This window comes from Natator depressus, chromosome 8 (genome assembly GCF_965152275.1).
Source record: "Natator depressus isolate rNatDep1 chromosome 8, rNatDep2.hap1, whole genome shotgun sequence".
Lineage (NCBI taxonomy): Eukaryota > Metazoa > Chordata > Testudines > Cheloniidae > Natator > Natator depressus.
The window spans coordinates 81,672,884-81,687,307 of NC_134241.1; the positions used below are offsets into that span (position 1 = coordinate 81,672,884).

The 14,424-nt window shown below is 44.6% G+C and overlaps 1 protein-coding gene across 1 annotated transcript in view; it reads right to left on the reverse strand.

Moving 5' to 3' along the window:
• PTGFR (prostaglandin F receptor) overlaps positions 1 to 11,264 on the reverse strand; it is a 34,933-nt gene extending 23,669 nt beyond the window's left edge. The window contains exons 1-2 of the mRNA XM_074961461.1: positions 10,536 to 11,264; positions 7,391 to 8,229 (exon numbers count right to left, since the gene is read on the reverse strand). Coding sequence (XP_074817562.1) covers positions 7,391 to 8,170 — 780 coding nt within the window. The 5' untranslated portion in view covers positions 8,171 to 8,229; positions 10,536 to 11,264. The remainder of the gene's footprint in view (positions 1 to 7,390; positions 8,230 to 10,535) is intronic.
• Between the last annotated feature and the right edge of the window lie 3,160 nt (positions 11,265 to 14,424).

Below are 14,424 nucleotides of genomic sequence, written 5' to 3' on the forward strand. Positions count from 1 at the left end.
AGAGGCAGCAAGCCGTACTCCAACCATACAGCCGCCTTCCCTAACATGCCCCTCCCTTCTCCCCTCATAACAAGAGGCACAGGGGTATGCAGAAGAGCCACTTTGCCAGCTGTACTCTACCCAAGAAAATTTCCCACGTGCGCTATTCCCAAGGTGGCCAGTTCCAGGCAGCTTACAGTCCCTTTAAACTAGCTAAACTGGGGGGCGGAGGAGCTAACTGGAATCAGGACCAGGAGCCTTGAAACCCAGCTCCCTGTTGTACCACTACTGCACCACTCTTGCATTTCAAAAAAGATAATAAAAGGACGATGAAGAGTTAGAGTAAGTTCAGAGAACTGCAATTGAAATAAATGCCGGAGATTCTCCATAGCCGGAATGTGATCCTGTACAAAAATTTACTCTCAGACCCATCCCATGTGTAATTACAGGAAGTACATTTTACTTCTCCAAATAGCAAAATATTGAGAAAAATGCAATTATCCCTTCGGCCACAGAGAATTTATGTGATAAAAGTCAGAATCTGTTCAGATGAACGTAGCTCCAAAAAACAAGCAGTTTCAAGAAATAGGCTAGGCACCATGCCACCGTCAAAAGAGCAGCTCTGTGTAACAGCATAGATTGTCATTAACATGCATGCCACAAAATGCTACAATCCCTTCCGCTTTATTCGGGAATCCAACCTCTTGGGGACAAATCTTGCTGACCTTACTCAAAAAAATTCCCTATTTGCTTTGATAAGGATGAGCAGGAATTGACCTTTGGCAACATAAAACATGACTTGACACAACCTGGTTCAGCACAGAAGTTGTGTGTTAGTATTTTCCAAAAATGTTATCATGAAACAGTGTTTCAGATTATCAACTGTGTCTCTAGTAATCCACAACAAGCATAGAGTCATTGGGACCATTCATCCCACACGTGGGTCACGCCCATACAGGGAACAGTAAAATATGAGTTTCTTCTTGTGGAGTTTCCTATGAATTCTCCCATCACGATGAAAGAGGAATGGAATAAGCAGGACATTCAGTTCCCCCAAACTAGCAGATCCCCCAAGAGCTGCATTAATCTAAGGGAGACCATGAAGGCGGTGCTCTACACTGTGTCTGCACTCTCTCCTGCTCCCTTGCAGCAAGGCTCCCGCATGAGGGCAGAAAACCCATCCTCACAGCCCTGCTAATCAGTGACCAGCTCATTTCTGGCTGGGAAGCATAACAAAGTCACTGTCTCAATATACGTTAGGTAAGAGTCATGGGTATTTTTATTATTATGCATGTATTTGTATTGCACAAGCCCCTAGAGGCTCCATTGTCCTAGATGTTGAACTTACACATAGAAACAGACAGTTCCTGCCCAAAGAGCTTGCCATCTAAACAACAGGATACTTTGGCACAGAATAAAGACTTAGTATTTAAATCATGTATGTAAAAGTATTAACTACAAAGAAAAAAGTTATATTGCATTAAAATATTTAACAGTGAGTATAAATCAATGGACAGATGTGCAATATTTGGGAACATTGATTTTATAATGAAAACGGAGTATCTTCATTTAGAAAGTAGGTGCCATTCAGTATTACAGGTATTACTGAACCAGAGGAGAAAGTTACACATAGCAGTGTGCACATAGCAGTTAACAATGACAAACTCAATTAGAAACTAAAAACAAGATGTGCAGTTCTACTGAGGTAACCCATGTCCTTTTATTTGTGATCCTTATCCCCCACACCACCTTTACCTCCATCATTTTTCCTTCCCAGACTTTGTCACACCTCTACTTAGGCCTAACTCATGTCAGCACAACTCCTACTCACATCAAGCTCTCTAGTGTACTAGTTCTTCAAGATAGAGAGTAGAACCCCGGTCTCACTGAAGTCAATGGAAAGACTCCCATTACCTTTTCTTTAATATGGCACCTAGCATACTTTTGGCTACTCAGTGAACGAACAGCAAATAATAATTAATGATAAATGGATGGAAAGCTAGGACTATGTTTACTTTAGACACTTGCTCATTTAAAAAGGTATTTACCACCTTTTCTTTAATACGGCACCTAGCATACTTTTGGCTACTCAGTTACCAAACAGCAAATAATAATTAATGATAAATGGATGGAAAACTAGGACTATACTTTAGACACTTGCTCATTTAAAAGGTATTTTTACTTTAAATATTAGTAAGAATCCCCTATACCAGTGGGTAAGTGTGAAACAAATATTAATTTAATATTTTGCTAAAATAAGGCGTCAAATCAGACACCTTATCTTATTCATTCAGGTGCATATTATATTATATAATCTAAAACAAATCTGACAACCCCAAAAGATTTTGGATAAATGGAGTTTGTAGACGGGGAAAATCTGTCTGATCTATTTGTAAACCGCACTTGTCAAAAGTATTTAGGAGAAGGTCAAAAATATTTGACTATTCGGCTTTCAAATACAGGGCAAGGAACTGAGAAAGTGATGTGCACCAGGCAACACAAATTTAGAAGGGATAGAGTCTGGATAAATGGATTTTGCTATCTACGGTATATACATATATGCATGATGCTTCTGTTCTGATTTATGAAAGCAAAACTCCACCTATGGACTAATGAAATGGTATTTGCTCCATCACAGCTATTCAATTCCATTCAAAGAATGGGTGGGTAGCAGAACAGCCCAGACTAGCCCAACACGTATGCATGCACATAACTGAAGCCAAAATTTGAATTTAGATGAAAAACACAGAATTAAGAACCCAATCCTACCAAGTGCTGAGTGCCCTCAACTCCTGCTGAAGTTGTTAACTAAAATTATGCCTGTTTTGACCAGAAAAAAAGTAACTACCCTATATATTCAGTTTGAAATTAGTGTATCTGTTTATGCTTGAATAAGGCTAAGAGGACATTCACTATATTATATTATTCAGTTCATTGCTGAAAATGTCTTTCATATTCATATTCTCATTTACCCCGGATGATTTTCTTTGCCTGACTGAATATTCTTTGGAATCATCCCTAAAATGCCCCTTCAGCTCAATACTATTATGAGAAATAATACTTACTGCTGTATTCTGGATATGCTCCAGTTTCATATTGCAGATGGCTCCAGTTTATAACACGTTCTTGATGAAATTTTATTTTCAATACCTATGTATGATCCACTACCCTCTAATAAAACGCAGTAGTACTCTAGTTACCTTTTAATGATATGTTTATCTTCTCTGAACAACTTTTAAAATAAAACAAAAATGTACAAGTGCTGACAGTTCAGGAAATTAACTTTTATATTCTCAGTAGAATCAAAATAGTTAAAGACAGTAAATCCTCAATCCTGCAAAGACTTACAAATGTGCTTAACTTTACGAACAGCTACACAGAAGTCACTATAGGGTCAGGGCCTAGACCATCAAGTCCATTCCTCTGCAAGAACATGGCTTAGTCCCACAATAGAAGCATATCAGGTTGTTAAAAAAATGTTTAAGCTGAAGGTTAGCCAAAAATGGCAATTTAATACACCCTTAAGCACTCATTTTACTAGCAATCTGGGAATCGCAACAATCTGTGGGTTGAAGAACTAGTCTTTCACCTCAACACTTGGGTTTCTAAATCATATGTGAAAGTGAGTTTGTGATTTTATTCTCATCCCCAAAGGACAGTTGTTCACCCTGCAAAAGCCAGCACAATATTTGATGACAATCTGGCAAGCCTGGACTTGAGACATCCAAAGCTAGAATTTCAGGAGTGCTGAACATGCACAATGTGGTACACTGGCACAGCAGTAAGGAAGATTTCAATAGTACCTGCCAGTACTACCCAACTCTAACCAGAGCTGTCACTTCACTGAGGAACATATTTATATAAATTTTCAATTACAAAAATTAAGCATTAAGTCATTTGTCAGTATAAATCACAAACAGAAGAGCTCTCTAAACAGCAGGATTCAGAGTAAACCTTGTCAAGATAACAATAATTCATATTTAACTACAATCTATATGATGCAAAATATTTTATCAAGAGTGCAATGATTTCAAAATATTTATGGGAACACTCATCCATCTACAAGCTTTAGAAAAAAATATGTATATGTACTTAGGAGATTGAAAGTTCTGCATTTTTTCCTCTAGAAAGAAGGAGGCAGAAAGGGCACAGTAAGGAAAAGAATGAGTGATAATGAAAAACAATTAGAGTAGTTGTAATTCTGTTTATGCAATACATGATGAAACACTAAACATATATTTTGAATGAAAATGCAAATTAATAGTTCTTTTGACATTCAAAGTCCTTCTGGAATTAAATCAACTGCAATCTTTAAGAACAGATATTTTTCTGAAAATAAATATTGGGACTGGGTCATATATTCGGGTTTTTTGACAAGTAAACTGATCACTTCAATTACTTTTCTGGATAGTCAATCTGTGCTTGCCTCAAATTCATTTCAGGAGGTCACTGGAAGTAATCGTTCACTAAAAAAAAGCCTACATTATTATCCTGAAGACTTTGTCCACAAAGTATGTATGAGAGACATGAAACTGACAATAATGTTACATAAAGCTAAGATTAGTTAAAATGGTATTGTAGTGCAAGTCTAGAGAAATCAATAGAAAAGCAGAGGTGAAATTTTGACCCTTTTGAAGTCAATGGCAAAACTCCCTTTGATTTCAGTAGGGCCAAGATTTTTAGCCGATACACTGGTGGAAAATGGGTGTGTGATCAGAACAAGAGTAAAAGGAGCAGAGGGCCCTCTTTCTAAAAGAAGAATTAAGATTCAGTGTTTCTCATGTCTTAACTTCCCTCACACCAGTACAAAGTTAAACTGTTTTGAAAGAGTGTACATGGTTATGTTAAACCATTTTCATAAGTGTGTGAACATGCACACTACGCTCTGGGACCCAGTTCAGATGTGCTTTATAATGCCATCATAGGACAGAGTAAGAAACTTTAGGATTCTTTACTATATGATAATCAAATTGTTCCAACTCTGATTTCTGACACAGTTTATACTAGTGGTGGGCAACCTGTGGCCCGCATGCGGCCCATCAGGGTACTCTGACTGCAGGCCGCGAGACGTTTTGCCGATGTTGACCATCCGCAAGCATGGCCCCCCTGCAGCTCCCAGTGGCCTGGAGCTTCCCCGCAGCTCCCAGTGGCCAGGAACGGTGAACCACAGCTACGGGGAAACCGTGGAGGGTCGTGCCTGTGGATGGTCAACGTCAGCAAAATGTCTCATGGGCCACAATCAGATTACCCTGATGGGCCGCAGGTTGCCCACCACTGGTTTATACTGACCTGACCTGCATTAAGCAGTTTGGAAGAACCACTGCAGCCAGTAACATGCAGGCACTAGGTTCATTATTAACTAATTCTAAACTTTACCTTCCTTAATATGGTTCACAACTTGTGGTATAAAGTGGGCTTTATAGGCTCCATCTGTGACCAGGGAGCCCACAACTAACAACTGGCAAAGCCCCCCGCCCCCCACATACCATAACTCACATCAAGCCTGACACGCTCATTGTTGTCATAAGATATAACTCAAAGGTGTCATGTAAGGTATCTTATGTAAACTGGTGACACGCTGGTCATGAGTATCACTGTGCATACATGCAGATGGGGTGTAAAGAATTGTGCCTGTGTGATGGAAACGTGTTCCTAAAATATATTTTGGGGGCAAACTTGATAAACAAGTTTGGCTTGGACAAAGGACTATGCATTCACCTGTGTGTCCTCTGGCTTACAAAGCTTGACCCAATGAAAGCATATTTACATAGAAGGTAAAGGTTTCAGAGTAACAGCAGTGTTAGTCTGTATTTGCAAAAAGAAAAGGAGTACTTGTGGCACCTTAGAGACTAACCAATTTATTTGAGCATAAGCTTTCGTGAGCTACAGCTCACTTCATCGGATGGTAAATAAAGCCATCAAGCTAAATGAGCAGGGGAGAAGACACAATCACATTGGGGGAGGGGAGAGAGAATCTACATCCCTAAAAAAAACCTTCTGGCTCTTGAAACAGAGACAACAGATCTTGGATAATATAAGGGGGGAGGGGGCTGGAGACATTTTAATTATCCTTCACTTAGGGGATGATAGCATACAGCTGCCGTTGAGCCTAGGAAAGCTGGATTCTCTTGAACTGAAAGGCAAGAGTTCCTGGAGACTTAATGTAAATGAGAAACCTGCTTAGACAAAGATTGCAACTTGATGAAATGGAGTTTTAACCACTAGGGCTGTGTCTACACTGGCAATTGAATGACAAAACTTTTGTCTTTGAGAGGTGTTAAATCCCCCCACTCCCCGAAAGACAAGCGTTTTGCCAATGACAAGCGTCAGTGTGAACAGTGCTTTGTCGGAAGGAGCACCCTCCTGCTGACAACGCAAACGCTGCTCATTGGGGGTAGAAGTTTTTTGTCAGCAGGAGAGCTGACAAACAACAGCTACACGGTGTGAATTTTAGTGGCACGGCTGTAGCAACACAGCTGTGTCCTTAAAAGCTGTGTAGTGTAGACATAGCCTTAGAAGCATGTTTTATTTTGTTTGTAACCAGACCTGTTTTTTGTTCTTGCTAAGTATCACTCAAAATCTCTGTTCTTTGTTAATAAACTTTTTCTTGTTTTATTATAAAACCATCTCAGTGCTATGTATTAAAGTAGAGAGTGAATTCTCAGCTAGCCAAACAGGCTGGTGTGTGCTCTGTCTCTTTGACAGCAGTGAACTTAACTTCTGTGAGTGTCCAGTGGAAGGGACTGAACACTGCAGAGAGATGTCTCTGGGGAACTAAGGTTCATCGATTGTTACCTGCAGCAAACTGGCAGTGTCCTCAAGAGTTTGCTGGCAAGGCGGACAAGCTGCTGTGTCAGGGAGCTGACACACACCTTAGCAACAGCAAACTCTCACTTGCTGAAGCGGAGATGGGTAATACAGGGGCTCACAATTCTGGGTATCCCATGCAAGACTCACTATAAACATAACTACACATAAACAGAGTTGTGAAATAATAGTTTGGGGCCTAACAGTATTTTCAGACAGATCTACATGGACAATTTTTGGGAATCTCCTACTGTTTCACTAACACCCATGTTAACCTTCGTTCAGGCTGGAGACCAGTGTTTTAAGCACTGCATGATACTGTAAACAGGTTTTTATGATCATCATATTCTGCTTACTGCTAAATCTATTTCAGTTCTAGTCAGAAACGAAAACAAATACCATCTTTGTTACAGATGCACAGTTCAGAATGCCACATGCAATACGAAACTGAAATAATAAGATGCTTGTAAGTGTAACACATGATGTTACAAGTGTGATCTGTGGTGTTCACCATGGCTAGCCACTATCAAAAACCTGCAGATAAAAAAGACAAGCTTCAGACACAGATGTGCATTAAAAATTGTCAAACATATTAGGCTCTTACCAGAAATGGACTCCAGCAAATGCAAGAAACACACATTATAGCCAATAGCTGAATGATCATTTCAAAATGATGAGATCGGCCTTGTCTTTGTTGACTTTTAAATTTGACTCTTAAGAGAGTAATTCCTGTGACAGCATTGCACAAGAACGAAACAGCAAGGGCCAGTAACCCAAGACAAGAAAAAAGTAATAGATAAAATCGGTCTTCCCAGTCCTCAATATGTTCTGTTTTATAGAAGCACCAGGTCCTCGATGCTTGAATTTGATATGCTCTAAAGCTAAGAATAGGCAGCAAAGCTATAAAAACAGCAAAGAGACATACCGTAGTCAAAATCATTTTTACATGTTTAGAAGTCATTTTTGTAGAATGAAATATTGGTTTAGTAACTCCAATGCAACGTTCAACAGCCATCACACTGCCCAGAAAGAGAGGGCATAGCCCAAAGAATACCATACATATGCCAAAAACACTGCAGAGAATGTTTGATTGATTAAATCGAATCCAGTCTTTGTCAGAGGCATACACAAACACGGCAATAGTTCCATTGATGAGATGGCCAAAAAGGTCGGTGATAACCAAACCACTAGCAAAAAGCAAAAAGGATGCTTTTGATTTCTGTCTAAATCTCTGATATGCCTTCATGAGAATTGCTATTGCAAGACTGTTGGATAAAATTCCCACCGTCATGAATATTATTGAAAATAATACTGAAATCTTTTTGTGTGCGTTGCAGGTCGTGTTTCCTAATCCATCCAGCACTGGTGATTTTGACCTGTTCATTGTTGGAAAAGTAGCTGGAGCACTCAATACATTTCAGCAGTCATACAATCAAAAGGCATCTGTAATATTTAAAAGAAAAACATTAAAGAAGGCACATCTCTCATTTGATATTTGAAACAGACGCTCCAGGTAGTTTGTGGTAGAAATCTAATTTCCCTGACCTATCAGGTGCATGATGTGGCATGACATCTTTGAGCAGTTACATCGGGTATAGTGATGTAGTGCTAAGTTTAATAGTGCTGGAGCCCTGCGGAAATGATCTCAAATTAGTAATTCTGTCACACCTGAGAACAGTCTCCCAAATCTATCTTGTGTGCGAGTCTACCATAAGATCAGGCACCCATATTCAAAACCTAACATTGTACCAGTCAACTTTATCTCACAACCACGAGCAGCAGCATTCTCTATTGCCCATTCTTTGCCACCCGCAGTGGGCAGAGAGTCCACGATGTCAGCACCCAAGGGAGGAGTCGAGAGAGTCTCTCACTTCAACTGGGGCAGCAGATAACTCACACCTCTAGGGGAAACCCCTCTGCGCCCCAGCACAGACAGACCCGTGCAAGCCGCAGCACAGTAACCACCCTGCGAGAAGGCGGGACTGGGTACAGCAAATCCCCCTGCAAATTCGCACCACTTTCCCTGCTTGCAACATCCCCCTGCAAGAGGCAGCAAGCCTCCTCCAGGCACCGTCCGCGATCGGCCTGGCCACTCTCAATCAACTGCAGCTCAACAGCAGCAGCCACGCTCCGACTGCGATTAAACCCCGTGCAAAGCACGAGAACACACTCTAGCAGCCGCAGGACTTCAGTGCGCCTCTCAGTGCAAACTGGGGGACCTACGTGCGTCCACCTCTCCTTTGCAAAAGTGAATCTCGCAAAGCCATTTAAATACAGATAAAGATCAAACAAACCGAGGTAGACGGGACAGCAGTGTACATTTGCCTAGACGCTGCCTTTTGTTAAGCGGGGAGGGGGAATTTTTCTTGCATTACAGAAACAGACCCTAATATTAAACTCCTACCTGCGCTGAGTGCCCGGGATCGTGCACCGATAGAGCGGCTGGGCGCCTTCCTCCGCCTCTCACGCGAGCAGCAGCTCGGGCTGTGCGCACACCGACAAGTTTGCAAAAGGTAAAAAGTTTCTACGCGCTCCTCCAGACCCTCCCTCCTTCTCCTCCCTCCCTGCAGCCGGCTCCGCAAAGAGATCGACCAACATCCCACTCCTCCTCTCCACTCTCCCTCCAGCTGGATCAACTCCGGGGCTTCCCACTCTGCCTTCGGTGTCAGGTACCCATGAAGAGGGGAGCCAGCCGCCGCTGTGCCCTTCCCCAGGGGAGAGGGCGAGCAGAGCCCACTGCTTATCCTCCTTTTTCCCCTCCCGCCGATCAGTTCAGGTGGAGAGTCATGCACAACCCACCCCGCAAATCCTCACGCCTGCCTCTTTGCAGGACTTCCGAAGTGCGGGAGCGTCCCTCTGCCCTGGATCCCAGGGCTCTCCGCAGCTTCACCGCCTCTCGGCATTTTTGCTAGGCAGGGCCAGCCCTGCAAACCCTTGTGCGCTGACTTGACCTCCCACACTGAAGACAGAGCCCTGTTGAAGTCAGGTGAGCAGGGACGACTCACGCAAGGCAGGCTCAGGCCAGCAATTAGACATAATACAACGAACCTGTGCAGTCTCCCTATACTACAACGCTAGATAAAGATGGGCTAGATTAGGCAGTAGAAACCAACTGGAGGAGGAGGAGGAGGAGGAGGAATCTGCTGCCCTGTGTCCATGAAGCGCTACGTGTGGCAGAAACCATGTCTAAATCCCAGTGAGTGAATCCGAATGTTGGAAAACATCAAGGGGAAAGTGAATGCAAAGTATCATCATTTTTAAATAGTGCAACCCGAGTAACCAGCTCAGCCTTTTGCTCCCTCAAGTTTGTTAGCGTTGGTCCTATTCAGAAGTGTGCACGAGTTACTACCCCGCATCCAGCGCCTGAAAACCAGACTGTCAGCGGCAGCCTGCATCGCGGGTTGGGTACACGCCGCAACTTCCAGCTATCGCTTCATTTTATCTATATTTAAACTGATGTTTATGGTTCTGCGGGATATGCTGGAGTGAGTCACACCGTAAGGTTGCCAACTTTAGTTGGACGAATTCCTGCAGATTTAAGATATAATCTTTAATTAAAAATTAATCTTTAATTGCCGGAGCCTCCAGGAAAATCCTGGAGGGTTGGCAAGCCTAGTTCCAGGGATCCCCATGACACATAACTCCCAGGGTGGGAGTTCAACCTTTGCCTTACCAGCCAAGGGGAGAGCGATCATCCCAGAGTGAAAAATCACTTCGGGCAACAACAAGACCAGTCACCTCTTACTCACGTCTCAGCCCAGGTGCTCGACGCTTTCCCCCGCTACTTTCCCCGCACGTCTTGCGACACACAGCTCTGACCGCCAACTTTCTGAACTTTAAGCGAGCATTGCTCAAGCAGCAAGCCGGCCGGCGGAGATGGGTTTCTCCGGAAAGCCAGCGAGCCTGGCAGAAGCTGCATTCAGCAGCCAGAGAAGTTGCAACAACGGCTCGTTTAAAGGGCACATTCGGGGCTTTCGGGACGGCCCCCGTGGACACGTGCGTCTCCGGCTGCCAGCGGGGAGCTGAGCCTCGTTGTGCAGAGCCCTGGCAGCAGCTGGTTTCCCTTCCTGCCCCTCCAACCCCAGCGCTGTTCTGCTGGGGGATTCCTGGCAGCCCCGCAGCGCCTGGGCTGGAACAGAAGGAGAAGTCGCCAACCTGTCAGCGGCGGGCCAGGCTTCCCAGCGATCCTCCCATCGGAGCCCCTCGCTCCCCGGGCTGAGCAGCGGCGGGAAGCTTCAGCGCCAGCCGGGGAAAGTTGGCCACGCGGAGCAGCGGCCCTGTGGGGAAAGCGAAGCGGGGCCGCGTCTCCAGTGCAAGCAGGGCCGGTCACCCAGCTCCAGTCTCCCCCTGCGTGGCGCTGGGGGCTGCGGCAGCCAGTCGCTCCGCGGCGCGCACAGCCCGCCCCGCTGGCCGCATGCTGCCCTCTCGCATCGCGCGGGGTGTGGAGGCTCCTGTCCTGCCGCGTCCCTTCAACCCCGAGCTTCGCACGCCGTCCCTCCCCCGGGCAGGCGCTAACGTCACGCCGCCTGCGGCCTCCCCCCCCCCAAACAGCCCGCCACGTGGGGGGAGGGGGGTTGGGGCAGGGCGGGCGAAGCCAGCCGCGCACCTGGGGAGGGGTCCTTTGCACCAGTGAAGTGTGAAATAGAAGCCCCCGCCCGCCTCTTCCCGCTGAATTGGGGGGGGGGGGGTGGTCTCATGGATACATCTGGTCCGTCTCCATGGAGTTTGGCACTAATAATGAGCAAGATGTTGCTTGTTTATTTCTGCTGGCAGCTGATTTAATGAGATCACGGACAAATATGTAGCACTTGACATCTTCAAAGCCCTGGATAGACAGGGCAGGACTGCAGCAGCCAGGGGCACCCACCCCTCTCAGCTGCCCAGCCGCATGGGCTGAGTCTGCCAGGAGCCAGCTTCAGGCAGGGGGATACTCTGGCCCACCGCTGGCACTTCTCATTGGAGAACTGGGGCCTCTCTTTCCCAGCCCGGTGCTCCTTGGCTGGGGGGGGGAGGGGGTAGAGTTCATGCAGGATCAGGGAGGCCTTGGCCTTCCCCGTCTAAACAGAGGAGTCTGAAGGGCAAAGGCCGCCCTCCTGCCACCTCATAAGAGGGTCCTGTCAATGGATGCACCTCTTAAAACTGCAGCATAGGCCCTAAAGTGGGTGGGGTGGCAACACAGAGCCCTCCACTGGGCAGGATGGTGTTGGCAGGTGCCCCTCTACACATCCAGAGGCCCAGGCAGAACAGTCCCCCTCATACGTGCAGCTTGGTCCAGGCAAGATGAGGGGCGGTCCAGTGAAATGTGGCAGCAGCAGATGGAGGTCCCCAACCCTCTCCTTCCTCAGCCACCTAGAAGAGGTAGCGGCAGTGTACTGGAGTCCCCACTCCTCCCACAACTGCCCAGAGGAATGAGCAGCTTCCAGTGATGTTGTCATGTGTTATTGGAGCTAACCTGCATGTCGAACTAGACGCAGGCCTATTAGCTAAAGTGACCTAAACTGCAACCACAACAGAAATAATTTCATTTTGATTCTGAGCTGATTAGGACCAATAAATTCCGGGAAATTCTTTTTAAAAATATAATAAAATATCCAATTTTATCCATTAACTTTAGAAAAAAGTGTCAATTCAACATTTTCCAAAGTCATAAACTGAGATGAAGACTTGAAATTACAAACTGTTAGCTGTATCATGCCATTAGTTTTTAAGCAAAACTTGCCCCTTGAAATGAGTGGAAAGTTCTCTTTAAAAGAAAAAAAGTTGATGACACTGCATAGCCCCATTTTTTGTGAAAGAGAAATTTAAAAAAATCATTCTCATGTAGTTCAGGCCCAAATTTTGCCAGCACTTTTAACATCTAAAGCCTTGTTCCCCATAAAAACAAAGACACCAGTAATAAGAACTTGTTTAAGAAGGAAATGACAATTCAAAAGAAAGGTAGCTGCAGGTAGTAAGGCTGCTATTGCAAAAGGCAGGCTTTATATATTGCTGATTTGCCTCTGTCAAGGATACATGGTTTTTATTCACAGCCAACTGCAGAATATAATATACTTCTAAACTGTATAAACCCTAAAGAATCTTAATTTAGGTGCTGAGCACTGGAGTTCCCAGTGAAGTCAACATTTTTCAGGATCTGGCTCCTATTAAGGAGGATAAACGCCTTGAGGGTATGTCTACACTTCCAGTTCGGGATGTGATTCCCAGCTAGCACACTAAGAATAGAACGTAGCTGTGGCAGTGCCAGACGCTAGCCAACTGGAGCGCATGCCAGTCCAAGACCCTAGGAACATAGTTGGGGCAGCTAGCTCCTCCCGCTGCTTGCACTGCTGCCTCTACACTCTACTTTTAGCATGCCAGCTCCATGAGAGCTGACACCAGTATGTCTCCTCTAGGTGGGAATTACATGCACCCCCAGGTTGAAGTGCAGACATACCCTCATAGTCCTCAAGAGAGGAGAAGAAAAACCCTAAGATAGAGACATTTTCTGCTTGCAGAAATACAGTCAAGGGTGGAAAGAAGTATAGGCTTATAGAGCTCATCCAGAAAAGGGCAATGTTCAGTCAAAGGCTGAAAGAGTGAAATTTCTATTCTTACAGAAATGAAGACAAGTGAACAGTGAAGACAAGAAGCAGTGCAAGCAAAAGAACGTCAACTAGAAGCAGTCCCCTAGAGACAGCAGCAGCAGAAAGTGCTGTACCTCTGAGGGCTTGAGCCACAGAAACCACAACATTGCAACTTTGCATGATTCAGAATTGCTGATAGGCAGGCTTTGTAAAGAGACATACAGGTGAATGGGGAAGGCATATTTACAGCCCAGCGCTCCTCTGTAGGCTATTGCAAGTGATGCATCATGCTAGATTAGGGGAAAACTGAAGTGATAGAGTCCAAGGATTAAAGTGGTATTGTCTGGGGTGAGGGGGGAGCATATAAACGGATGTAGTTGGCCAGATCCTCAGCTGGTGTTAATTGGCATTGAGGTCAACAAAACTATTGATTTACTATTAAAACTATTGATTTAATAGGGAGGGAGAAGCTGGCATTTTATGTTTACAACCAGAAATCAAAACAAGGAGAAACAGTACATGTTCACACTCTCAGTTTAACTGTAAACCTATAGCCCTGCCTTCCAAGAGGCAATCTTCCAAGCAATCATCTAATGAGGCTCCCATGGTCACCTGTGTAAGAAGAGAGGCAAAATGAGGCGAGATTAACCTCTTATTCACCAAGGACCAGATGATGGCTCTCCACTCTATCAGCAAGCAGTTTGACAAACAGCCATCATATACCTGTACTTGAAAGAGAGTCACAGATAGGACTGAAAGAAAAGCCTTTGGTGCAAGAGCTGTGTGGAGAGGCTTAATGGGGACCCAGTATTGCTCTGGTTTGCATAAAAGCCAGAAAAAGAAACCCTACATTCTGCCCTTGGATGCATTCACAGAACTCCTATTGACTTCAGCATTTCTGTGTGAACTGGAGAGTAAAATTTGGGCCAAAAGGTTTTGTTTGTTTGTTTCTTAGTTGTTTGTTTTGTATTGTTTATTTTAGATCTTTGAGCTCCTGAAGCTGTGAGCCAGTGCAAGAATGATGAAGGTGCACAGCAGTTCTCTGGTTTCTCATCCAAGCTGGAAACCTTGGCTA